General features: G+C 46.2%; 1 protein-coding gene across 2 annotated transcripts in view; it reads left to right on the top strand.

Annotated features, from left to right (window-relative positions):
- TIAM2 (TIAM Rac1 associated GEF 2) overlaps window positions 1–26249 on the top strand; it is a 226861-nt gene that overhangs the window by 114904 nt on the left and 85708 nt on the right. For both annotated transcript variants that reach the window (XM_059176685.1, XM_059176686.1), the window contains 6 exons: window positions 1025–1151; window positions 1698–1860; window positions 2936–4081; window positions 9498–9933; window positions 15463–15635; window positions 17468–17692. In XM_059176685.1, the coding sequence (XP_059032668.1) occupies window positions 2942–4081; window positions 9498–9933; window positions 15463–15635; window positions 17468–17692 (1974 nt within the window). In that variant the 5' untranslated portion in view covers window positions 1025–1151; window positions 1698–1860; window positions 2936–2941. The remainder of the gene's footprint in view (window positions 1–1024; window positions 1152–1697; window positions 1861–2935; window positions 4082–9497; window positions 9934–15462; window positions 15636–17467; window positions 17693–26249) is intronic.

Below are 26249 nucleotides of genomic sequence, written 5' to 3'. Positions count from 1 at the left end.
TGTGGAGGGGTGCCTGGGTGGCTCAGTGGGTTAAAGCCTCTGCCTTTGGCTCAGCTCATGATCCCAGGGTCCTGGGATCGAGCCCTGCATCGGGCTCTCTGCTCAGCAGGGAGCCTGCTTCCTTCTCTCTCTCTGCCTGCCTCTCTGCCTACTTGTGATCTGTGTCTGTCAAATAAATTAATCAAATCCTAAAAAAAAAAAAAAAAAGTCACTGTGGAGCCCTCCAGTGAAGCTATACGAAGGGCCAGCAAGCACATAAAAGGATGGGCAGCATTGCTAGTCATTAGAGACCACGCACACTAGAGCTGCACTAAGATACCTCTCATACCTATCGGTGGCCCCTGTCAAACACCCAGACAACCGCAGGGCTGGTGGGAGTGTGGAGGAACTGGACTCCACCGACGCGGTCGGTGGGGGTATCGCAGTGGTGCTGCTGCTGTGGAAACAGGATGGTGGTTCCTTAAAAAGTTAAACAGGATTACCATAGGAGTCAGCAGTTCTTGTCCTGGGTAGATATGCCAAAGGACTGAAAGCAGGGTCTCGGAGAGGAGTCTGTCTACCCACATTTGTAGCAGCATCATTCACAAGGGCCAACAGGTGGAAAGCAGTCCGAGTGTCCACTGATGGAGAAGTAGATGAGCGAGGTGGGGTGTGCACCTGCCCAGCTTCGTACAGGAAGGGGATTCTGACATAAGCTATAACATGGAGGAACCTGGAAGCCATTCTGCTAAGGGAGATAGGCTCGTCCCGAAAAGACAAATGCTGCTGTGTGATTCTGGTTCTGTGAGATCCCTCAAGAATGGAAGCTGGGGCTCTGGGGAGCGGGGTGAGGAGTTTCAGTTTTGTGAGGTGAGCGTTCTGGAGACTGGCTGCGTGAGAATACGAATGCACTTAACACAACTAACGGTACAGTTTAAAATGGGTAAGATGGTCAGTTTTATTCTATGTGTATTTTAACACAGTTATAAATAATTTTCTTCTTCTTCTTTTTTTTTTTTTTTTTTTTTTTTTTTTTTTTGAATAGGGAGAAAGTTCCACTTGAACCCACACAGCTCTGCTCTGTCTGTCTTTCGAGAACGTTCAGGCTTTGAGTGCCGGGAGTGAGCCCCGCCAGATGGCAGCTTCCCCAGGCTGTCGTCTTACCCTCCAAGGTGGGCCTCCTGCTCCTGCTTCTTGTGTGGAAAGACCCAGACATACGCGGGAGATAAACTTTTGATCTCCTTTATGGGGTCAGTCTCTAAAAGGGAAGTTACTTCACGGTGATTCTGCATTTGGGGTTTTTTTGTTACTACTGAGTCAAATAGAGAACAATGCACTGTTGTCCTATCAGGGTGATGCTCCTGCCATCCCGTCGGTGTGCAGAGTCTGCAAGTTGTTTTCCTACTGGTGGTGACAGACGAGCCGTGACTCATGCCAGTGCCTTCACCTGCCCTCCGCTGAAACAAAGGCACGCATTGGACTACAGACTGTGTGCTGAGTTAATGGCCTTTACAAGATTGGATGGGCAGTTCTAGCTTCATTTATATCTTCCAACACCTCTGATGAATCAAGCAGTTCACAGACATTTCATTTATTATTCTGACAGTGATTGTGGACACTGGTGGTTTTTTCATGTAATTTACAAGAAACTTTTGCTTTGACCTTCTGGGAGCTCAGTGTAAAATGCTTGACAGTTTTCTTGTATTTCTGTTTTTCAGAATCGTTTCATGGATTCACGTGCCATACTTAACCATGCTGCCTTTTTCTAGGACCCAGTAAAGCCTTCTGACTCTTACTCTCTCTCAGAGAACAGACTAGACTTCAGGTAAAGCCAGCGCACATGAGTTGTGGTTCACGTCGAGTGGCAAGACTGTGATCAAGGTAATAAGTAAGTTTCATTGTTCAGTCTGGTTAATTTTGTTTTTAATTGTGTTTGCTAATTCCTACCAAAGAAAAGTCAATCCATTTGACTTTTGTTTTGTGGGTGTACATTCTTAGGTGTAAAAGAATTAAAAACCTACTAAATATATTTTGAAATGGAACTGGAAACATGTATCTAACTTGCCTCAAATAGTGATATACCAGTTAGGGTGAAAAACCCAAGGGGAAGGTTTGGCTCAAATTTCAACTTGCGTGTTTGGCTTAAGTAATAGATGAATCGAACACATTGGGGTTTTACAGGGAATGAAAAGAATCTAAATTTTTTTCAGACATCCGTATTCTGATAAATCAGCTTCCAACTGCTTTTCCTCATCATGTTCTAAATTTGAGGACCCTCAAAGGCTTTAGACAAGCACTAGAGATTCGTTTTATTAAAGCGTTTTTCTGCCCCAAATGAGAACTTTTATTCTTTACCCCACTCCTGTTTTCATCTCATCCTAGTTTGGGGGGACTCCTTTTGTGGTGTTCCTATTCTGTGTGATCTGCCAAAGCTCCAACAGAGTGTGGTCCCCAGACTCATGTTATTAAAAAGGAGCAGTAGTGTCTTCTATTGGGGTATGGTATTTGCTCTTCTAGCAGTTGGCGTGTGGTAGAAGTCGTTGTCTCTGGTCACTGAGGAGCTGGTGTTTTGGAGTGCCTGAGCTAAGATGCTTTCCTTCATGTTTCTGTTCAAGAGTCATTTATTCGGAACCTCTCAGTGCCACACCTACAGGAGGCCTCTACTTTAAGTTGATTTTTATGCCTATTGGATGTCTGTATTAATATCATACAAAAAAATTATGTATTTAAAGTAACTAGTTTGTCTGCTTGGTTAAGACCTGCATGGCACAAGGAGAATCAATTCAGTAGGTAACTTCTGTCCCTACTTCTCTGACTTGTGTGGGACACCAAAAAAAGTCGTTCTTTTGTAATGTGTGGAACTTTTTAATTTTTTTTTTTTTTTTTTAGAAAATTCTGTCACAGTAGAATGTAACTTAGGTCATGTTTCTTACTGATGCTACTGTTCTTAATTTAGGTTACAATGGGGAACTCTGAGAGTCAGTACACCCTTCCAGGATCTAAAAATCATAGCAGTTCTAACACTGGTGCTGAGCAAAAGCCTTGCTCCCTGAAAATCCGCAGCGTTCATGGGAGGGATGACAAGTCCCTGCACGGATGGGGTCACGGAGGCAGCGGAGCAGGTTACAAGTCCCGGTCCCTGGCCCGAAGCTGCCTTTCCCACTTTAAGAGCGCTCAGCCTTACGCATCCAGACTGGGCGGACCCACGTGCAAAGTCCCCAAAAGCAGCGCCTACCCCAAGCCCAGGACGAGCGGCTCGGGGAACGAGTTCCAGAGCGGCAGCGCGGCCTTCTCGGCGGAGAACGGCTTCCACGACGTGGGGCACGAGCGGGCGGCTGACCTCGCCGTCTCGAGGGACTGCAGTGGGCACCTTCTCAACTGCTACGGGAGGAGCGAGAGCGCGGCCGCCACGCCGCCCGGCGAGGACCGCAGGAGCCCCCGGGTGCTCATCAAGACGCTGGGGAAGCTGGACGGCTGTCTGCGGGTCGAGTTCCACAGCGGCGGCCAGCAGGGCAGGGGGCCCCGGGGGGACGCGGGCGGCCCGGTGCGGCTGCTGCGCTACTCGCCCACCTTGGGCGCCGGGCCCGACTCGCCCCCGGACTCGCGGCCGCGCTCCAGCAAGGGCAGCTCCCTGAGCTCCGAGTCGTCCTGGTACGACTCGCCCTGGGGCCCCGTGGGCGAGGCCAGCGAGGCCAGCGAGGCCGAGGGCTCCTTGCCCGTGCCCGGCACGCCCGCCCCCGGCCTCTGCGCCGCCGACTTCCCGCCGCCCGGGGCCCCCAAGCCGTTCAACCAAAGCTCGTCCCTGTCCTCGCTCCGGGAGCTCTACCCCGACCCCAGCCCTGCGCCCTCGGGCCTGCGGCTGTCCGACGAGTTCGTGGGCACGCCCGCCAGCCTCAGCCACCGCGTGTCCTTCGCCTCGGACATGGACGTGCCGTCCCGGGTGGAGCGCAGGGACCCCGGCCCGTACTCGTCCTTCACCCTCCCCTGCCGCAAGTCCAAGGCCTTGACCGAGGACGCCTCCAAGAAGGACACGCTCAAAGCCCGCATGCGCCGCATCAGCGACTGGACGGGAAGCCTCTCCAGAAAGAAAAGGAAGCTGCAGGTGAGGACACCTTAGGGTGGAGGGGGAAGCTTCCCTTCCCTTCTCCAGCAGCAGGAGTGTTGCCCGAGCTGCCCCAGGGCGCTGGGCTGAGGCTACGGGAGCTCAGGAAAGTGAAGAGTTTAGTCTGGGACTGGGCGCCTCCTGTTTGCTGGGGTGGGTGGGGTGGTTTTTCTCTTACGCTTGAGATGCGCACTTTTTCTCTTAACCCACAACCTCAGGCTCTCTGGTTCAGTGCAAGCTCACCTCCTGCGCTCTGCTGCCAACACCACAGGACACAGGACGCAGGCCTCGTCCCAAGGCGTGGCCAAACTGTCCTTAGAAAGTACAGCATTCCAGAGAATTCCCCAGTGAACTGGTCATCTGAGAATTTTGCGAGAGCTCATTCTTGAAGCCTAAAGATAAGGAGAAGCTAGATCATTGTTATTTGGGAATGAGTCGCTTTCCTGAACTTGATATTACTTTGGGGAAATTAACATTTTTGCGGATACATAAAAAAAATTATCTGTATAATCTCATTGTCTTCTAAGGGGGTTAGCAAACAGTTTTTGAAAACATCTTGTACCCAAGAACACGTAATATCAAAAATATAATGCCTGATAAAAGAATTGTGATGAGGATAATACTTAAGATGTATAATGTTGTATTGGGGAAACAAAGTGGCTTAGTCACCAGGAAGGAAAGTAATAGGTTGCCTTTTTAGGTAACTAGTGGTAAGTGCTAGGTTTTAGTTCTTCTTTTTCTTTTAAAGATTTTATTTATTTAAGATACCTAGTGAGAGAGAGAGAGAACTAGCAGGGAGGGGGAGGGGAAGGGAGAAGCAGACTCCTCTGCTGGGCGGGGAGCTAGACCCTGGGCTCCATCCTAGGATCCCTGGGGTCCTGCTGACCTGAAAGCTGATGCCCAACTGACTGAGCCACCCAGGCGCTGCTAGGTTTTTAATTCTTTTGCTCTTGGCTTTTCTATTTTGTGTGTTTCTACTTCTAGTTGTTTGTAGAAGGAAGAAAGCTTTTCCTTTTTCTTTTTCTTCCTTTGCTTACACAATATAAGTCGCATTGTTGAAGATTTGAATGGGCGGTTTGTCTCTAGTAAAACTGCGTTTTATCCATCCTAGATAGATACGGAATTATAAAATTTTATAGAGCCTTATGGGTGACCAAGATTCCGCCTTCCCTGAGTAGATCATGTCAGATCTGTAAAACTTACTAGTAGTTATTTCCTTCTCATGCATGAGGCACACCACCTGCACCTCTCCCGTGTTGTGTTTTGTTGCCCCTGGCTCTCCCTTTACCCACAGATGAAGAACGGAGGACCACCGTCCCGCCACGGAACTCTTCATATGCCCGAATGTAGTAATTTGCTAACGCCTTATTCCTCACTTCTTCACACTCAACCACTGCCTAGTAGAGATCAGGTCCTATGTCCTGAACAGCTGGCAGAAGTTGAGCCTGATGAGGGAAATAGGTCCTGCTTTCTCTGGGGCTACAGTCCCACACAGGCAACTTTTGTGTCTTTTTGGCTCAGGTGTTCTGTGGCTAACTGAGGTTTAGCTGTCATTTACCAGGACCCCTAATTGATCCTGGCCTCGAGCCTGTTACTCCCCATCTCTTGTTTGCATAGAGTATGGTCCTCATTGTCCACGTGTGTGTCCTGGCTCACACACCACTGTACTGAGTCTAATTCAGGTTTAGTTCAGCTAAAGGCAGGCCACTTGCCACTGTGTACTGACCACGTTCTGTCCCATTCAGGCCATCACTGTCCCCCTGGGAGGTGACCTCCTTCAAGTCTGGGTCATCTAGAGGTTTCGTTCTGAATGGTTTGTTAGCCTATGGAGTGAAGAACAGACTGGTTAGATAATCAAAAAGTCCGAATTTGGAAGTTGGAAAGGACTTCCACCTCACTTTAAAATGAAGAAAATAAGGCTTAAGGAGTTTGAGGGTCTTCCCTGAAAGAGACATGGCAAGTTGGTGGAGAAGCCAGGGCCCAAGCCATTTCTACTAAGCCTCATATAAGAGCTCTTTCTGATGAGACACATGGCCAAGGTACTGTTGATAGCCACTGGTAGTTGCTTTGGGCTTCTTGAATGTCAAAGTGAACTGCTTTGGTATCCTGAGAAGCCAGCTTTTTAGTTTTGCTTATGTTCCCACAATCGATAATCTGTAAAGGTAAGCAAGACGAATTTTTCGTCTTGTTAACAAGATGAACGTGTGCCACTTTTGTTGGTCATGTTTTTTTTTTTTTTTTCCTCCTCTGTTTTCCTTTCATGATTTATGGCAGAGATCAGGTTTAGATCCTTAAAAATGTAGTCAGCGCATGGGAGCAAAATTCCCGACAGTGTAGCAGATGGCACCAAATGAATGCATATTCTCACATCACATAAACTTCTGTGTGCAAGCAGGGCTAAGGTCCAGAAACCCTTACCATGATGGAGAGACTGACTTGTTTTGACTTTTTAAAGAAGCAGTATACAAGAGGAACCCTTTCTTAGGGTTTTTAACCAGTAGGGTGAGTTAGTGAAAAAGCATACACAACTGAAAAAGAGTACCACAGTAATCAGAATGTGCTAGAGAGGAGGATGTGTTTGATGCCAACAAACCTTAATATTAAGGGAGCTGTACTGTGAGTCCTTGTTCCTGTCCTCGGTGAGCTTTTAGTTCTGTCAGTCAGGGTGGGCTGGGTTATGCTGAGATCACAGAAAGCTCTCAGAACTCCGAGGCTAGTACAAGCAAAGTTCCTTTCTTTCCCAGGCTGTCACTCTGGTCTGCACTGTTCCTCTCTGGGACCCTGGGTCCACAGAGCAGTTCCATCTGCAAAACTGCAAGCCTTGGCAGCAGAAGAGGAAAGAAAATTGTGTGTTGGCTTTGGAAGTTTCCATGTGTCACTTCTGCATGCTTTTATTGGCCCAAGCTAGTCACATGGTCATGTCCAACTCAGAGGGAGGGGAAAGGAGAAGGAATGACCCTGCGCTGGGCCCTGGGAGGAGGGTCAGGCGTATTTGGTGGGCAGCAGTGACCGCGGACATTCAGGAGGCAGAGACCCTGGCCTTTAGGCCCTCCTAATTTTAGACCTCACGGCCCTTTGAGGGCTGCGTAGTCACAGAGAGCTAGTGGTCTCTACTGTGGGATGAAGGAAAAAGACATGTGAACAACGGCCAGGTGTGAATTTGAATACATTTTCCTAGAAAGTGAGGAATGATGATCAGGAGTTTTCTTTTACCTCCCGAGAGACACTGAACTCTCTTGAGCTCCTCTCTCCTCTTTTCGGTAGTGCCCTGGTCATGAAGTTACATTTTGCATTGCCTAGGATGATCTAGGTGCATGCAGAGAAATGGAAGTCAGACTGCCTTGTGTACACGTATACACGACTCCTTGGTTTCATACGCATAGCACGGCGACGGGCAAATGCAGCTGAGCCAACTTAGGGACGGACGTCCACTCATACATTCCTGTTAGCTGAAAATCAGTCACTGGCTATTAGGATTCTCAATAGAAAGCTTTAGAAATGTGTTAGAAACTGGGAAAGTTCATGTTTAAGAATCAGATATAAATGCTGAAATGCAATATTTTCCCGTTTCTTAGGAAAATTTGTCACGCTTTGCTGTGGTAGAACATTTAAAAGTGAGGGCTACAACTACCAGCTGAAGACTCTCTCACAAGAAAGGCTGTCAACAGTGTTTATAAAGTCACATTTAAGTTTGGCACCTGAGTGTCTTTCCTCTGGCAGAGTTTGGCTTGTTTTGAAACACCCCATTAGAGCTCTTGCTGGGTGTCCAAGGCATCCCTGTGTTTGGGGGCTGTGAGTCAGAGTCACATTCGTAGCTGACATGATGTTAACGCTAGCTAAATGAGAAGTATTCCTTCACCTCTTAGGAGTTTTTGAAGAGCAACGAAGTGACAATTAAAAAAAAAAAATCTTAAATTATTTTGAAAGTTCCTTCTCTAAGTGACTCACTGCAGCTGGCTTACTTGCTCTACTCTTGCATAAGCATCTGTGTATAAATAAATATGACTATGGGACATGGTGTAAACACAAGTGGAAAATAATATTTTTGTTAGTAATAGCTGCGATTGGGGCTCCGTTGTTTATAGCCCCTGGGTATTTGGAAGTACTCTCCAGCTGATGATTTTCCTACAAAATGTACTTGCTACTGGATTTCCGGATAGAGTGTCAGAAAGGATAATCCCTCCACACAGTGGAGTATTCAGAATAAGGCCTTCGGTCAGTGGTGCTTGACTCATTTTTATTTTAAATTATTATATGTTTATTATTTATTTAATTTTATTTTTATTTTAATGGGTAAGGCAATATAATGGACAGTCTTCTAGCAGCTGAGTAGATGTGTACACTGGACACTGCTCTGCAGACTTACCTTAATCTAAGCTCTAAATTTGGAATGTTAGAGTCTTTTAAGTCTTTTCTGCTGAAAAATGTACTTACTGATGTTTACCAGTGAATGGCCTGTCTGAAAGTTATTCTTCTTAAATAACCGGATTTCTCTAAGTGAGGAAACATTCCGTGTTTTCAGCTTTGCATGGCCACTAACTGTCAGTGCATTGTAGTCTCATGGGGGGCAGCCATTATTTTATAGATATTAGTTTTATTTAGAGCTGCCAATGTCTGATTTTATGTTGCAGTACATGTTGAAGTTAAGAATCATGTCTTTGGTATCCCCAATGGCTAGAATAAAATAGATGTTCAAATGAAAGGATGTGAGTGAATATTTCTTTCATGGAAGAAATTCCCAAATTAAGTAAAAAAAATATACTGCTTATGAAAAACAGCATTACTAGGAAATACTTCTTGTAGATAAAGAATCCCACATGTATGGTTTTTAGTATCTGAAGAAGGAAAATAAGATGGTAGACATCCTCAAGTCTTAAGATGGGTAAGGGTAGGGAGAAGCTGGGGATTGTTCTGGGTAGAGGAAGAGAAGTTTGCATAACAGTACCTGAAAACACCTGAGTACTTATTCCCTAAACCCCTTGACCCTGGAACTGGAGATTTTCTACCTTTAAAAGGATCCAGGAGGAAGACTTGGATGAGGAACGCAATTCCTTCCAGGAAGACACCAATTCGGTCAGCAAAGAAATGTCAGCCTGGAAATCTTCACTGATGTGTTACAAATACACTAGTTAATTTCTTGATGCTCAGCGTAGGTTAGAGGTAGCATAGTCAGGAGTCTTTAGTGAGTTCCTGTCTTTAAGCATTGACTCCACTGGCTCTGGATTGGGTTGGGCAACATTATTTCTACAGTTCTTTCTGGTTTGGTGACTTAATGTTTGAAGATGAATTTTTGTGAAGAGTCTTGCTTTGTGGCAGCAGCATTAGCAAACAGCAGGACGACGTGTTTCTGGTGTTGGGGAAGGGATGCTTTGAATGTACATGACCTCTGATGGGTGGTCCTCTGCATTGCTCACAGGAGCCGAGGTCCAAGGAAGGCAGTGACTACTTTGACAGCCGCTCAGATGGACTGAATGTGGACGTGCAGGGGCCCTTCCAGATGTCTGCTTCACTGTGGTCTGGGGGCTCCGCTCAGATCCTGTCCCAGAGAAGCGAATCCGCTCATGCAATTGGCAGCGATTCTCTCCAACAGAACATTTATGAGAATTTCATGCGGGAGCTGGAAATGAGCAGGACCAGCACAGAGCATGTAGAAACGTCCACAGAAACCGCAGACTCCAGCAGTGGGTCCCTCAGCTCTTTGGAGCAACTTGATCTGCTTTTTGAGAAGGAGCAAGGGGTGGTCCGAAAAGCTGGATGGCTGTTCTTCAAACCCCTCGTCACTTTGCAGAAGGAAAAGAAGCTGGAGTTGGTAGCCCGGAGGAAGTGGAAACAGTACTGGGTAACACTGAAAGGTAAGTGCATTGTTGACTCGGGGGCCACTGAAATCATTTCTTCCAGCTGTGCCCTCTCCCAGGAAGCACCAGTCAGTCCACGGTTAATTTGTGTCAGTGCAAAGGGATTTGATACAGTGTCTCCCAGCATGTTTTGCTACAGATACTTTCTCACACCTGGAGAATATGGCTTACATAATATTCATATATATTATTCATTCTAATACATGGTGATTGAATTTCATAGTTATAGCTTATTATTTTGTAGGTATTTCCGTACCATTCTTTAATAGTTTTTCTGCATCTGGGGGTAAAAATATTCCAAATAAGTAACCAAATGCAGATCACGAGTACCTGTTCTTCACAAGGATCCTCAACTTGTACGACAACATCTGGATGTCCTCTGACCTTTATAAACTAAGGAAGTCTAATTGTCATCATTCCAAACAAATGCCTTTTTTTTTTTTAAAATGTAAAGGAAGTAGGAGTAAGGATTTGTTTCGTTAAGATTATGAAAGTTTCTTGGAAACGTTGCCATTTAAGAATGATAATTGCCTTGCTCTCTGCGGTTGCATAGATTAGAAGTGATCTTAATGTCCTGAGGAGGAGCAAGGCTCCGAGTCAGTACGGTGTGATTTACACGGGTGTGAAGACGGTTTACACAGATGTGAGCAGGAAGGGCAGCCTCACAGTCAACGTGTGCACAGTCATCCTGTGACTCTGTCAGAGGCACTGAGTGTGGTGTTCAAAGCCAGACCTCATTATCGGGCGACAGGCTTCCCCGTCGTGGGGGAAAGCAGAAATGGGAATCCTGTCTGCAGACGCGATGTGTGGAAGGCCTAAGCCGTCCCACGGGGCTCCTTTCTTGCTACCCCCTGCCCCTGCCCTACCTTTGAGAAATTATGAGATGCCCCACCCCCGCCTTGGGGGAGCTGGGTCATAATAACCCAGAAGCCTGTCTGGGAAGGATCCGCTTTGGAAGGAATTTTGCCTTTAAGTGATGCTTTTCCTTAGCAAACTGGATGGTTTATAATACCCAAGTCCCAGTCTTTTTTTCCAGCTTGTGATACATGGTGGCTGAGGAAGGCCCAAGAGCTCACCTCTCATTTGGGTGTCCTGGGGAGACAAGTTCTTACATCAAATGATGGGCGAGATTTGGAGAGTTGGAATAAGGGGTTGAACCTACCAAGATACAGTTTGAAGGGATACGTTATGCTCTCAGGTTTAATAATCAAATAACCATCCAAGTACAGGATAGGGAACTGTGGCTGCCAAGCATTACAAGGAGATTTGGGGGGTGGGGGTTGAGCTGTAGGCTGTTTCTTTTTTCTTTTCTTTATTTTTAAAAATATTTTATTTATTTGACAGAGAGGGAGATCACAAGTAGGCACAGAGGCAGGCAGAGAGAGAGGGGGAAGCAGGCTCCCCGCTGAGCAGGGAGCCCAATGCAGGGCTTGATCCCAGGACCCTGAGATCATGACCTGAGCCGAAGGCAGAGGCTTAACCCACTGAGCCACCCAGGCGCCCCTGTAGGTCATTCCTTGAATGAGATTCCAATGTGACAAAGTCAAGATAAAAGTAAGTGTGATTTAGAAGAGTGAGTGTGATCTTTGGCTACCTTCTTCCCGCTGTCCCGGGTTCTATAGCCACAGCGGTGTCTCCTCCCTCTGCCCTGGGTGGAGCGGGCCATTCCTGTCCTTGGGGGCACGATAGTACAGGAGCCCTGTTAGTAAGTAAGACGGGGATTCTTGAATAGGTTCAGCCTGAAGTATCCCTGATTGGACAGGGGAAGGAAAATGTCTTCTCAGGAGAGCGAGCATCTGGGATTGATTATGAATCACAGTCTGAAGCTGCCGCCTTCCGGCATGTTGTTTGGAAGAGATGCACTTGACTCCATATAAGACGTGTATCTGTTTTGCTTTCTTAAAAATTGTATTTTTTATTGCATTATTTTTTTAATGTAAAATTTGTTTGTTTAAATGAAGGCTTTGGGAAGTCATTCCCTGCCTGTTTTAATGGCTCTGAAATGCCTCCCCCTCCCCCAGCTCTCACTCCAGTGATGGTAGAGGCTGGTGATGGTGTATGTTTGTATGTCCATGACCTAATCCCAGCAGGGGTTGTCAGCAGGGTGACAGCAGGGGGGTTAGAGCCATGCTATATGGTGTCCATTTGGGAACACGTAGCTTAGAGAAGGCCAGGAGAGGGGTGGGCAGTGAGCAGCAGTCTTGTGGAAGGGGCGCTGAATTTATTCTGGTTCCCCAGGGGTTAGGATGGCAAGCTGATTCTGAATTAGAAGTACAGCAGTGACCAGAGCCATGAGCAGAAGAAGGCTCTCTTCCCGATTTCCCTGCTTCTGCAGACATTTGTGCAGAGCCAGATCGTGGGAGGCTTCCTGGGGGAGGAGATTTAGGCAGGTTCCTCTTAGAGCTAGAAGAGCCCACCTCCAGGGTTTTCCATCCTGGGGGCTACCGTGGGGGCTCCTGCTACTGACCCCAGTGGCAGGGATGCCTGTCCGTCGTCTGACTGCCCCAGGGTCTGTGCTCTTGCCTGCACTCTGATGCCTTGGTGCTTGCTCATAAAACCCTTTAAGACCCATGGAGAAAGGGTGCTTTGTAAGTGTGAATGTTATCAAGCACACATTCCTTCCTTTCCTTTGCAGCCAAGGAAAGTTATGCGATAAAGATGTTTTTTTCCAGCATAACCTTTTCCATGTGGCTTTCTATACCTCTTTCCTCTGGGAATTCACTAGCTGAGTTGAACTTCCTTGGCTTGGAATCCAAGCTGTAATGTTTGAACTTAACTGTTTGGTTTAATCTGAGTTACACACACACACACACACACACACACATACATATACAAGCATGTACATTTAAGCAGAATTACAAATTCTTTTTTTTTTTTAAGATTTTATTTATTTATTTGTCAGAGAGAGAGCGAGCGAGAGCGAGCACAGGCAGACAGAGTGGAAGGCAGAGTCAGAGGGAGAAGCAGGATCCCTGCGGAGCAAGGAGCCCGATGTGGGACTCGATCCCAGGATGCTGGGATCATGACCTGAGCCGAAGGCAGCCGCTTAACCAACTGAGCCACCCAGGCGTCCCAGAATTACAAATTCTTGAAGTATTTATGGTGTTCTGGAGAGAGCAGCTATAAGCACTAGTTGTATACCTGTGTCATGTGTCGAGTGTGCTAAGGGCATAAATGTTTTCTAGGGCTTGGAGGATGTCATAACATTTTTAACAAAGGTAACGCTGCTTTCCATATGTCTTCCAGTGAGTCAGGAGAGGGGTTCCTGCCATAATTCGGGGATCCCGGTGGTTCTGCCAGGCGTGAGGGGGTGGTGTGATGAGTGTGGCTTGAGAGGGTGTCGAGAAAAGGTGGGTTTCAGGGAAGATGAGACGAACTCCCTTTTTCCACTGGTGATACTTCTGCTGGCACCTCATCTGTTCTCGTACTTCTGCTGCTGTTCTAGTCTGTTTTCTCTTTCTGCTACAGTGGCGAGAAGAACCCCTGCTGGCAGCCCTCCAGGCCAACCCCAGCTCCTGGTAGGGACCGGCCAGGGCTGCTGGCCGCAGCCCTGGGTGGGGGCCACGGGGACGGGAGATGCCGCAGACAGGGGCGCCGCACTTTCCCTCAGACTTACCGCCCCGGCATGGGAGACACAGATGAGGTTAACTTTGATGTAATAGATTTGCCACTGATTTCCTGTTCTTTTAAGTTCGATAGCAAAGAAATCGTGCATACTGCTTTACCTCCTGGCCGGGGTCTAACATGACATGTCCTGTTTTGGTTTCACCCTGCCGCGGCCGATGGGGCGTTCGAGTTGGCAGCGTGTTGGCATCTGCCCAAGGTTGTGTTCATTTCCTCTAGATGTCATGACTCAAACCACAGCCACTGGGCATACAATGGTGGGGAAGCCAGGAAGGGAATGTTCACCAATCGGAAAGAATTTGAACTGGGCAGAACTGGCGTGGGTCTGTCACCTTGACCCTGGCCCGTGGGTCCCCAGGTCATGGCAGGTTGCATACACAGCAGCAGTCAGACAGGCCTTTCCTGATGGAAAGGTTTGGGGACCTTGTTTCTATGTGCATCAGTGGCTGGAAAAAGACTGGCTCAACCCTGCAGGAACAGCCCTGGCCGGAGACCGCCTGCTGCTTTCCCTTCTTCTGGAAGCATCTCTTAGCCTTAGTGTGGGTGCCTTTTGTTTGCAGGAAGAAAGGTTGCTAGAGCTTTTTGAGATCATTAAGCATCATGGAGGGGGAAAGTGTCACGATGCTCCTTCTGAGGGCAGAGCTACCGGCCAGCATCTTGTTCTCTAGGCTTCTGTGCTGCACTGGGTTCCATGATCTGAGCTTACATGTCCAGATTAAGATGGGTTTTCGAAGGAGGAAGTGACACTGGCTAGCATGAAATGGGGTTTTGTTTTGTTTTGTTTTTTTAACATTTAGACTTTTATGAGTGAGGACTTCTCACTCAGAGGGGCGTCATGTCCTGGACCTCATTCACTGGCTGTGTGGCGGAGAGCAGCTGGTACTTCTTCCCATCAGCAGGAGAGGCTTTGCAAAGCAGGGGGATGGTGACCTTATCCACCGTGTTTGGATGCCAGGGCTCAGCACGTGAGAAGTGCTCAGAAGTGTTTATCAGATGAAGGTTTTTCAATAAGAGAATGTACTTGTGAGCATTTTAGAATTTGCTTAAAAACTGCATCTAATAATTATAAGGCACTCCTAATTATCGAAGTAGATCCTTCATAACTTCTACCTTACAATAATTCTTTAATTTACAGGGGAAAGCTGGGTATTTGCAAGCATTTTTGTGTCATATTTTAAAATCAAGGGATATTTAGTTTCATTTTCCCCTCTTCATCTAAACGAGTAAAATCTGTGGTGTTATTTCCTCTTATTGTGCAGTAAAAGAATACACTAATATTAAATTATTTTATGTGGCATTTGGAGAATTAACCGGATACTTTCTTACAAATGGCAAAGTTCTGCAGGTAAACTCCTTTTCTTGTTACCACGAGTTGTAAGTGTAGAAACTCCCTCATTTAATGAACATGGGTGTTCTCTCTGCATTGATTTCTTAAATAATACAGGGCTTTAGTCGAGAAGGAGGGCTCTGGGGCCAGCGCCTGGGTTCAGTTCCCTGCTCTGCCACAGTCCAGCTGTGGGACCTGCACAGTGGTATAAGCCCTCGGGTTTCTCATTTGTAAAATGGAGTTAATAACACCTGCCTTCTGGGGCTGCTGTGGGGTCTAAATGAGCCACTGAAGAACTTAGAAGAGTTTCTGACAGAGTAAGCAACAATAAATGCTTGGTACTGTTATTATGATACGTTTACAAAAACCTCTACTTTTCACCTGAGTTAGGCTAATAAAACAAGGCATACTTTGGATACCAGGATTTCCTTGTGTATCACGCGGTTGGTTGTCTCATTCTGTTTCCCCCCACCTCCCTCCTTCCTTTCTTTCCTTCCCGTGTCCCTTACCTTCTCCCTGCCTTCCGAGATCCTCAAGACTGTGGCAGGGATGTAACTTGCTTCTCTGTCTCGTAGGTTGCACCCTGCTGTTCTATGAGACCTATGGGAAGAATTCCATGGACCAGAGCAGCGCCCCTCGGTGTGCACTGTTTGCAGAGGACAGCATAGTGCAGTCAGTCCCAGAACACCCCAAGAAGGAAAATGTGTTCTGCCTCAGCAACTCCTTTGGAGATGTCTACCTTTTCCAGGTACTGTCAAACTTTTTGGATGGAGGGTGGAGGTGATGGCTTGTGTACTAGGAGGATGAGAAGGAACAGAATGAAGAGGCATAGTTTACCAATGCAATAGAGTAAAAGCCTAGTTAGGCTTCGGGTTGGGGCTTAGAACTGGCCCCTGCTTACCGTCAGGTGACATGGGGTCCGTGTTCATCCAGTCATTCACACAGCAAGCATTTCTTGGAATGCTCTTCAAGTTCCAAGCTGTGCCCCCTGGAATGGTCAAGAGGATTTGAAGAGAGAAAAATCATGATCCTTGTTCTGGCCTTGCTCGTGGTCTAGTGGTGCAAGGTCTGAAATTCTCTGAGTGGAGGCTCTCAAGTGAAGCCTACAGAATATAGCTAGGAGAGCTTTAGATTTTTCCCTAGAATCCCAGTAGAAGTGAAAAAGAAACTTTTCACTTTTCAGGAAAGCCTTAAGGACAAATGCTGTAAGGTCTCATTTTCCTGTAGAAGTGGACTCAGGATGTTAAGTTTCAAGTTGTCTCCCATTATGATTTTTAGCAGTTTGCTAGCAAATGCAACGTTGACAAGCCTGGTGGGATGCCAAGCCTGCGGTGTTGGTGTCAGCCTTAGGGGTGAGATCCTGGTGCTGCCATTGGGTGTGGGCGCCATCTTGGAGAACGTACGGAACTTCTCTGAGCTAAGGATCTGTTAGCCAGTAGGATAACAGTAGCTTATGGGATCGCTTTAAGGATCAATAGTGTGTATGTGTTAAGTGCTGAAGAAATTCTAACCATTGGTGCTGTTATTGATGAACTCAAAAGGGGTGGAAGTGAATGAAGTGAAGTATATTTCTGAAGTGATGCGCAGGCTAAATCCAGTGCTGCATGTAGACCCAGTGCTGCATGTAGACCCAGTGCTGCAGGTTCTATCTGACCAAAAAGGTTCATGGAAGACTCCTAGGTCCTTGGTTCAGGAGTCTCAATGACATTGGTCCTGGACACTCTCAGGATCCCTGCAGAATTGCCTAGTGGTCTCTGTGCTGACTTTGGGAATCTAGAATTCTCTGCACAGACAGGATTTCCTGTTGCCAGTACCAGGTGAACTCACTGGGCCTCTAGTCTTCTTGCTGTCCACAACTTGACGTACAAGATCCAGGGCCTGAGGTTTGATTTTCCTTCTCCACACTTATGTTTTAAAGCCAAGTAAGAAATTGCCGTTAATCTGAATTATAGGGAAGGTAAGAGCATTAGATTAAATCTTCATGGACTGGGATGCCTGGGTGGCTCAGTCAGTTAAGCATCTACCTTCGGCTCCGGTCATGATCCCAGGGTGCTGGGATCGAGCCCTGAATTGGGTTCCCGGCTCAGTGGGGAGTCTGCTTCTCCCTCTCCCTATGCCCCTCCCCCTGCTTGTGTCTCTCTCTCTCTCTCTCTCTCTCACTCCCTCAAATAAATAAAATCTTTGAAAAAAATTCTAAAAATCTGCATGAACTTCCAAGGGGCAAGTATGAGATGAGTATTTTGTGATTCAGGCAAAATGTCCTTTGTTCTAAGAAATTCTCCCAATACGTCCTATTGTATGATCCCAGAGATCACTGGACGATCAACCCATAGCTTGAATGTATGTGGATTTTCTGGACATCGAGGGAGTGGAAGAGGTTTTCAGCCTGCTAAGAATCATAGTAATTTACTTGTTCTGCTTTATTGAGACTCACCTTATTTTTAAAATATTTTTCTTATGTGAAAAAATGTTTATAGTCACTGTGTGTGAAGTTAAGTGAAGATCAGAGAAAGAAGAACCCTTGTGTATATTGCCGGTGCTTAAAGACAACCATTTTAATGTTGTTCCCCCTGTGTTTAGGCCTCTAGCCAGACAGATCTTGAAAACTGGGTCACTGCCATACATTCAGCTTGTGCCTCCCTTTTTGCAAAGAAGCATGGGAAAGAGGACACGGTTCGGCTACTCAAGAATCAGACCAGAAACCTCATTCAGAAGATAGATATGGACAGCAAGATGAAAAAGATGGCAGAATTGCAGTTGTCCATCGTGAGCGACCCAAAGAACAGGAAAGCCATAGAAAACCAGGTACTACTTATTTGTGTCTTCTTTCCTTGCACATGTCACTCACCACGAAAATCGGAGTTGGAATGTAGATGGCTGCAATGTTCCTTACCCCCTGGGGGAGATCGTTTCTGTGGCTTCTTGTTGCAAGAACTTAACGGCAGCACTTTTGTGACATCGGTGATGTGATAGGCTTTATTTACAACCTTTGGTTGTTGTATATACTCAGTGGAATATTTGCAACCAAGTCGTTTTCATAATTCTGATTAGTTCCTTCTTGCCTGGCTGATTTTCTCATATATTGTCCCTTTCAGACCAAGATTTATATACTAAAACCACTAGAAGATTAGACAGAGAGGATTCTAACAGAGAGGGTGGCTTTGGGAAGTATGGTTTAGTGTGACCAGCTATTTCCATCCTTGGGTTCCAAAAAAACAGTATATATATATATTTTTTTTCTGTTTATAACAGATATGGTGCTAAGAAGAATGCTTTCTCTGGTCTAGTTCCACTTTCATTATCAGAATTAAATAGCTCGTTTCTATTAAATAGCTCTATGCATTTTGGGGGAGGAGAAGCAGCTTTTGAATATCTGTTTTCCTCTGCTCATGTACCCTAAGCCCGTGGAGACACGGCCATGAGGGTTCTTGCATCTCTCTCTTCCTCGATGCAGGGTGAGTGTTGTCTCTTTAGACAGTTAATGAGGCAGTGGCTCAGAGGACAGGTGCACATGGGGAGAGCCGTTCATTGGTGGGATGGCACTAGTCTGGATGTGTGGCTACCAGGGTGCAGAGGGGACCCTACCGATGTTTCACAGTTTGTATGGAAAACCTATTTCAGAGTATGTAATTTCCATAATTCTGTAGAACCTCAATGAGCGTATCCTACACTCCTGAACTGAACTGTTCTGAGAATGTGCCCTTTATCTAAAGAGTATCTGGGAGCACAGTCCAACTATATTAACAGAACCTGAGAAGAGGGTTGCCAGGCAGAAGGTGGGGAGGTGGCAGGTGTTGGGGAGTTTAGCAGGAGCACCACAGTGGAGGGAGTGCTGCCACCAGGAGCTCATCCTGGGTCCCCTCTGCCCTCCGCCTGTACCTGTCGTGGAAGAGGGAGGTGCTGAGGCCGGTCGCCATCACCCAGCTTTCAGTCTCTGTGGCATGGAGAGAGGTGATGCTACGTCAGGGTTACCAGGCAAACCAGGAAGCTTGTGGGGGAGAAACGGTCGTCTCTGTTTTCCGTGTACCTCAGCTCACGAGTGGTCCTGAATTTTGAGAATCCAGGAGCCATGATGGTCTGTCCTCAGAGGTGAAACTCATGGATTGCCGTGTCTCAGAGTGTTCAGGGTGCCCCAATAAAACAGTCTTGGGATGACCATATGGGGGAAAATGTGGTTGTAACTTCTACCGGCTCTCTGAAATTCACCTCTGAAGCCATACTTTCTTCTTTGAAAGGCTGTCCACCCTGAAGTCTGTAGGTCCTTACATAATCTCAAACATGTAGACCCAGAGAGAGAAACGGGAAATCAGGCAACTTTCCCGGGGGGTGGGCTCCTGGCCTGCCCACCCCCATCTCCCCCCACCTCTTTTGCTTCCCTTTTCCTTTTTATGGCCGCAGGAAGTCCAAGCCACCTTAAAAAAATGCATTTTCATTAAATATGATTTTATTCCATTAATGCAGTTTCATTCACTGTAGTTTATAGTTGGCCAGCAATTAATTTATGATGTCTGTGGGAGGGGAATTACTTTCACACAAACTGGACTCACACTCAAGAGTCTTTGATGGTTGGATGGCCTAAAGAAGCTCTTTCAATTATGACTCGCAGCACGTTATACATTCTTTGTCAGAATCATTACTAGTCATTTTAGGCACGCTGTCCTGACATGACTAAGTTTTCAGTGCCCCCACCCACCCCCTTCCCTGGGTCCCCCTTACCCCTGTGCATACAGCTGCCTTCTCATACTGCACTGGGACATTTCCGGTATGAAACCACTGGAAGTAACTTTAGGAATGCCACCTGAAAATATTCTCCCCATCGTATTGGCAGTTTCTGAGGTCTTCTTTGAGTCTTGTTTTCCCAGAGGGCTTTGCGGTGGGCGTCCGGAATTACATTTGCTGTGCTCACTGTCCTTTGCTCATTTTCCAGATGGTTGTAAAGAGAGTTATTAGCTCTTTACTTGCCGACGCAGAGAGTATGCTTAGATTTACTTTTATGAGATGATCTTTGACTCGAGAATGTTATGCGAAGCTACAAAGGCAAAGGTATTTTCAAATCAAGACCAGTAAGAACATGATCTCTCAAATATCTCCTAACTATACGTTTTTTTTTCTAAACGACCTTTTAAAAACGTCTTTAACAGAGCAGTAGTGCTTTCTCCACTTACCACTTAAAACTCGCAACGTCACTATTTTATTTTACATAAAAGAAAATATTTATGTAGCGCTTTGCCCCAGAGACCCCAAGAACCTCAGATAGAGTCATTTATAGCCTCGTGAGAGCAGAACTTATGGAGTACATTACATCATGCACGGTGAAGTCTCTGGAACAGATTTTCTTTGTAGTGTTTGGGTGGAGAAGATCGTTGTGTGCCCCCTTTCCAAATAAAAAGATAAAATGACACTGTCCTAGCAGTAACGGCAGGACTTCATAGCATGGCACGGTGACGTGCTCTGCTTGAAAGAGACCGTCCCATGGGCTTGTCCCGGGGCCTTTTGGAGATGCTGGGAACCGCAGCTTTCATTTGAGCATATCCAATGTGGAGCAGACCGTGCGGCCAGCCACATGTCGGATTCCTTTTGAAGTCCTGAGGGAGGAAGAGCTGTAAATTAAGTCCAGTTAGAACTTTATTTTCCTTCCCCTTCATTATTTTAAACAAGTAAACAGGGACAAAACCTCACTGCCCTTTGGCAGTCTTGGCCCCCCTCCTCCCCTTGCCCAGATGGCTTCGCTGCATCCTGATGCATTCTGTGTGTTCGGGCCCCATCCGTCCTCCACCCCCACCCCATGCGCAGTGGTTCATGAGGCCCTGGTGGGGGAGGCGGTCAGAATGGGGCAGAGGATGCAGCGGGAGCAGCAGGCTGGGGCAGAGGGCTCGGAGCTGCTCTGGGCTTTGTGAAACGTGGGCTTCCTTTTAAGTATTTATTTAGTTTCAACCTGGTAAAGAGGATGAATGGAATCTAGGCAGTTGGAAATTGTGGTGAGGGGGAGGGAACAAAGTGAATGAATCCTTGAGGAAAATACAGTATGGAGTGTGTGTGTGTGTGTGTGTGTGTGTGTGTGTGTGTATTTGTGTGAAGCCATTTGGGGAATAAAACATCAGAGAGGGAGGTATTGGTGAAAGAGGTCTGAGGAGATGAGGCCGGATGATGGAGGTTCTGGACATTCTGTTTAGCTCCGTGAATGTTTATTAAGTGCGTCTCTGGGTCCAGCAAATGTGCAAACAGTGTGGAGTCAAAGAAGATGCTGTTTTGCCCTCTGGGGCTCTCCATCTAGGGGGTGCCGGTCAGTGAAGCACATTATTGCAACATAATTTGATGACTCTAGAGCAAATGATATTCCAGAGGGTTGTGGAAGACAAACCAGAAGTTTAGCCTCCCGTGTAATCATGGAAGGCTTCCTGTGGGAGGGATGCCTGGACTGCTTCTTGAAAAGTGAGGAGTTAATAAGGAATGGAGAAGGGAATGCCACGCCAAGAGTCAGCATGAGCAAAGGCAGAGTGAAACGCCGTGGTGCAGCCTGGCAGTTCGATTTCTCAGGCACACAGTGTGCGGGTGAGGGATGGAGGGTAAGTCGGACTGTCTTCTCCCTTCGCTGGATCGCTGCGGAGGCTCTCCGTTTTCCCCTTCCTCAGATGCATCTTCCATAGGAACCTGGAGTGTTTGCATCTGTAAAGCAGATCTGATCCTATCATTGCTGGGTTTAAAAACACTTTAAGTGGCTTCTCCTGCTTGTGAGATAAAGCCCTGGATAACCTGTCCTACCTTTACCTAGCAGGGCCAGCTTTCCTGCAGGTTCCACCCCTTTCTTTGGGGTTTTTTTCCTCAGGCAGAGAAGACCCATATAGACCCTCACTGCGCTCATCATGCCTCCTCATCTGTGAGGAGGGGTTCGGGGGTTACTTCCTCCTACCTTCCTGCCCACTCGCCCAGGGACCTCTTTTATACCCCATAATTCTTGGAGTCTCTCTCCTTGCCCTCCATCTCATTGTTTTCTAATTAACCCCTTGTGTTCAAGGCTGCTTCTGGTCTGAACAATGAGCTCTTAAAGGATTTGTAACTTTTCCATTTCTGGATCCCCGGTGCTTTGCCCGAAGTAGTGTGGGAGTGGATGTGTGTCTCCTCTCCACTCTGACTCACTGAGGCTCCTCTCTGTGGGCCCCGCCCCAGCTCAATGCCAGCTCTGGGCTTCCTTCCCTCAGGCCTTCCCTCCTTCATCCCCAGCTAAGGTGTCCTTTCTCTGGCCTCACAGCCCATCCTCACGGCCCCTGATCTTATTTATCAAGGCACCGATCTCAGGCCATGATGGTGTGTGATTTCATGGCAGCCACGTGAGGTAAAGCTGTATGTGTCACTCATTTGATAGATGAATGAATAGACCTGAGAGAAGTTAAGTACATATTCTTTCTTTCTTTCTTTCTTTTTTTTAAAGATTTTATTTATTTATTTGACAGAGGTCACAAGTAGGCAGAGATGCAGCGGGTAGGGGGAAGCAGGCTCCCTACTTAGCAGACAGCCTGCTGCGGGGCTCGATCCCAGGACCCTGAGATCATGACCTGAGCTGAAGGCAGAGGCTTAACCTACTGAACCACCCAGGCGCCCCTAAATACATTTTCTAATGTCACAGAGCTGACAAGTGGGGGAGCTAGGATTTGATCACACATGTGCATTCCTAACCACTCGGCTGTATTGCCTCTCAGTAACGAATCAGATTGTGTTTTTCTTGCTGATTAGTCATGGGATGAATGGTTTTGCATAAAACAGATTAGTTTTTATTTTTATGTGTTACATATGTGTGTGTGTATAATATATAATTAGTATATATATGTCTGTCTATTTATTTTTAAGTAATCTCTACATCCAACATGGGGCTCAAACTCGCAACCCTGAGATCAAGAGTCACGTGCCCTACTGACTGAGCCAGCCAGATGCCCCAGAATTAGCTTTTTTAAAATTTAAGATTTATTTATTTATTTTAGAGCGAGCTAGAGCACGGTTGGGAGGAGCAGAGGGAGAGGGAAAGGATCTTAAACAGACTCCACACTGAGCCTGGAGTCCGACACGGGGCTCGATCTCACGACCCGGAGATCACAACTTGCACCAAAAAAGAGAGACAAGAGTCACATGCTTAACCGACTGCACCACCCAGTTGCCTCCCCAAAATTCATTTTTAAATGATTTCTATACCTTGGATTTTTGGGCTCGATTTGATGGGAAGTGTATTTATCTTAAAATGGAGTGAATTTTATGGTATGTAAATTCTATCTCAGAGGAAAAGACAAAACACATTCTCTAAATCTTAGTTGGCTGTTCTAACCACTCATTAACTTCGGTGTGATCCGTGTTACTAGATGGATTCTTCTGAGAAGGGTAGGTTGTAGGGCCTGGCAAATACTGCATGGGAGATTTTCATCCTATTTGCCAAAAAGGAAAAACTGATGATCTTTTGGGATGGATCTTGGAAGGGACAAATGACCAGATGACTAAATGATAGAAAATATTTTTCTAGGGGTTTTGGGTGTGGAAGGAACGTGCTGGTCATCGTTTTTATGTATCACTTATTCATCTGTTACTTTTAGCATTAGGCTTCCTCCTCCCCGCTCCCCACGTCTATGTGTACCATAACCTCTCTGACCTCATTAGGTGACCATAGCCATATTAGCAATAGAGGGGAAACTTTTGCACTGTGTTTGTGACAGAGCTTAAAAGTGGGGGTTTTCCTCCTTAAGTTTGTTCTTAGTACTTTTTTCTTCTGCAGCGGAAGTCAGTTCCTTAGAGTGAGTTCTCTTCATGTCATCTTTTTGTTTTTTGGCATTAGAAGAAATGAAAGCTCAGTCTACATGGAAGTTGAATGTTTATTTTTGTGTCCTGATATTTATCTTAGAAAATAAAGAAATATCTAGGGACAATGATTAGTATTTAAGGAATTTAGAAAAAAAATGGAAAAAACAGTCTTGGTTTAAGGGGATTGATTTTAGGCATTTTAGTGTTTGATCATCGAAAGAAATCTCCAGAAATTCCCTGATTAACATGATGTCAGATAATGTTACTGTGTTAGTGATGATGGCGATGGAAATTTCCCAATGTAAAGTTGTAATAGCTACAAAGCTGTCTTCTGTTTCTCCCATTACATTTATAAAAATGTATCTTTATCTCCTTTATCTCATAATTTTGATTATAAAATATGTTTATATTTTTTGTTAATGCTTAAAATGTGGGGGTGCCTGGATGGCTCAGTTGGTTAAGTGTCTGCCTTTAGCTCATGTCGTGATCTTGGGGTCCTGGGATTGAGTCCGGCATCGGGCTCCCTGCTCAGTGAGGAGCCTGCTTCTTCCTCTCCGTCCACCCCACCCCCTGCTCATGCTTGCGCACACATTTATTTATGCATAAATAGATGTATTATAAAGAGATTTATTATAACAAACACAGTCACATGACTGGAGACACATAGGTCCCGAGATCTGCAGTGTCAGCAAGACTCAAGAATGGTACCCTTCCCATTCCAAGACTGGCAGACTCCGGGCCCAGGGTGGGCTGATGTTTCAGTTCCAAGTCCAAAGTCAGAAAAAAAAAAGCCAGTATCCCAGATGGAAGGCCACTAAGCAGGAGGAATTCTCTTTTCCTTGGAGAATCGTCGGCCTTTCGGGTCTGTATTTAGGCCTTCAGCTGGTTGAAGAGGCCCGTCCACACTGGGGAGGGTCATCTGCTTTACTCAGCCCACCCATTTAAATGCTATTCTCATCCAAAAACACCCTCACAGAAACACCCAGAGTAATGTTTAACCACAACTCTGGATACCCAGTGGTCCAGTCACGTTGACACCTGTAGGACTAACCATCACAAATGTTGAGTCAGGATGAACATAGGAAAATTGTTGAAATGGAGAAGTCATAAAGTCCCTTCTGGTTTGTGTTTTTCATGAAATTTAATTTTAAAATGACCTCTGCCATGTATAATATTGATTGAGATACCAGTTCTCTTGAAATGTAATCACATATGTTAATGAACTTCATGTCTACAAAAGAAGGTGTCTGTAATTGTAGATTTTTCAGGAAATCAGCAGAGAAGGTATTTGAGAGGCAGAACTGGGGTATAGTTTCTCCCGTGGCTTACAGCTTCTGGTAGGTGTCAGTTTATGGTTGTGTAATAACCATTTGTTACTTTTAGAATCTAGACTTCTCTAATGTGGCAAAATGAAGAAGAGAGAGTTTGGACTGGCTTCTTAGTCCAGAGCTGTCCTCACTAAGGCTATGAACCAGAATTGCTGGAGGTGGTTTTCAAGACATCCTACTTACTGGATAGATTCCTCACATATCTGGACTGGGCATGTTCATTGAGAAAAGCCAACAGGTCCTTCTAGTATTCATGAAAGGCCGACACCAGGTGGCTATCAGGTCACTAACATGCATGTACAGAAGCTTCCACAAAGTTAAATTTGCTATGGAGTTTGAGAATCTGGGACTTTGTAGCTTTGCTGACAGACCTTGATGAATCAACAGATCATTTTAGATCTGGTAGCCATTGTATTTCTTCCATGTAGAGAAGGTGCAGGGTGACCTTCTGATGAACTTGATCCGGAGGACTTGGAGTGGGGGCTGTGTGAGAGTGGCCGGAATTTGTGTTGCTTTTCTTTCGGGAGAGACTGAAGGGACCAGAGTGTTAAATGTTGGAGACCCTTCAAAATATCACTTACCCAGAATTAACGATTGACCTAGAAGGTTTGCTGTGAAGAGTTAGAACCTGCCTGGAGGCTAACCCTGGCTGAAGCACCGATGCAGCTGGTGCGGGTGAAGTGACATGTGCACCCTTATGACAAGCCCTCACTGCAGACCCTCTCCTGAATGTGGAGAAGCTCTGACCGCCCTCGAGAGGGCAGCTTTCCGCTCTGCTGGCGAATCCCTGTGTTGGCAAGTTACAATAGAGCCTTTTTCACCTTCTGGTTTCTCTTAAAATAAAGGTAAATGTGTCTTGATCCTTGGCAGGAGGAAAAGTGGCCCTCAGAATCTGACCATCTTTCTTTACCAATTGATAACTTCAATTTTGAAGAAAAAGCTCACTGACATTTCATTGGTGTGAAAATGCGTTTTAATTTCATCCAGATGTAGAGATGGTGATCATTCTCTAATATACTTAAAATCGGAGTAGAAGCTCTCTTTTCCTTTACCCCTGAAGTCATTTGCTTCTGATCGAGTCATTTACTCAGAAGGCGGAGCATTCACGTAAAAGACAGCGAGTCTGTCATCCAGCATCTGTCTGTGTGCAGTTTGGCTCATCTGGTGTAAGATCAGAGGCTGGCAGTGTGTAGGGAAATTAAACAAAGTGAGACAACTACTTACAGCTGTGTATCCTGCGTTCGGTTGGCACA

Source organism: Mustela lutreola, chromosome 6 (assembly GCF_030435805.1).
Source record: "Mustela lutreola isolate mMusLut2 chromosome 6, mMusLut2.pri, whole genome shotgun sequence".
Lineage (NCBI taxonomy): Eukaryota > Metazoa > Chordata > Mammalia > Carnivora > Mustelidae > Mustela > Mustela lutreola.
This window is presented reverse-complemented; position numbering and strand designations above follow the sequence as displayed.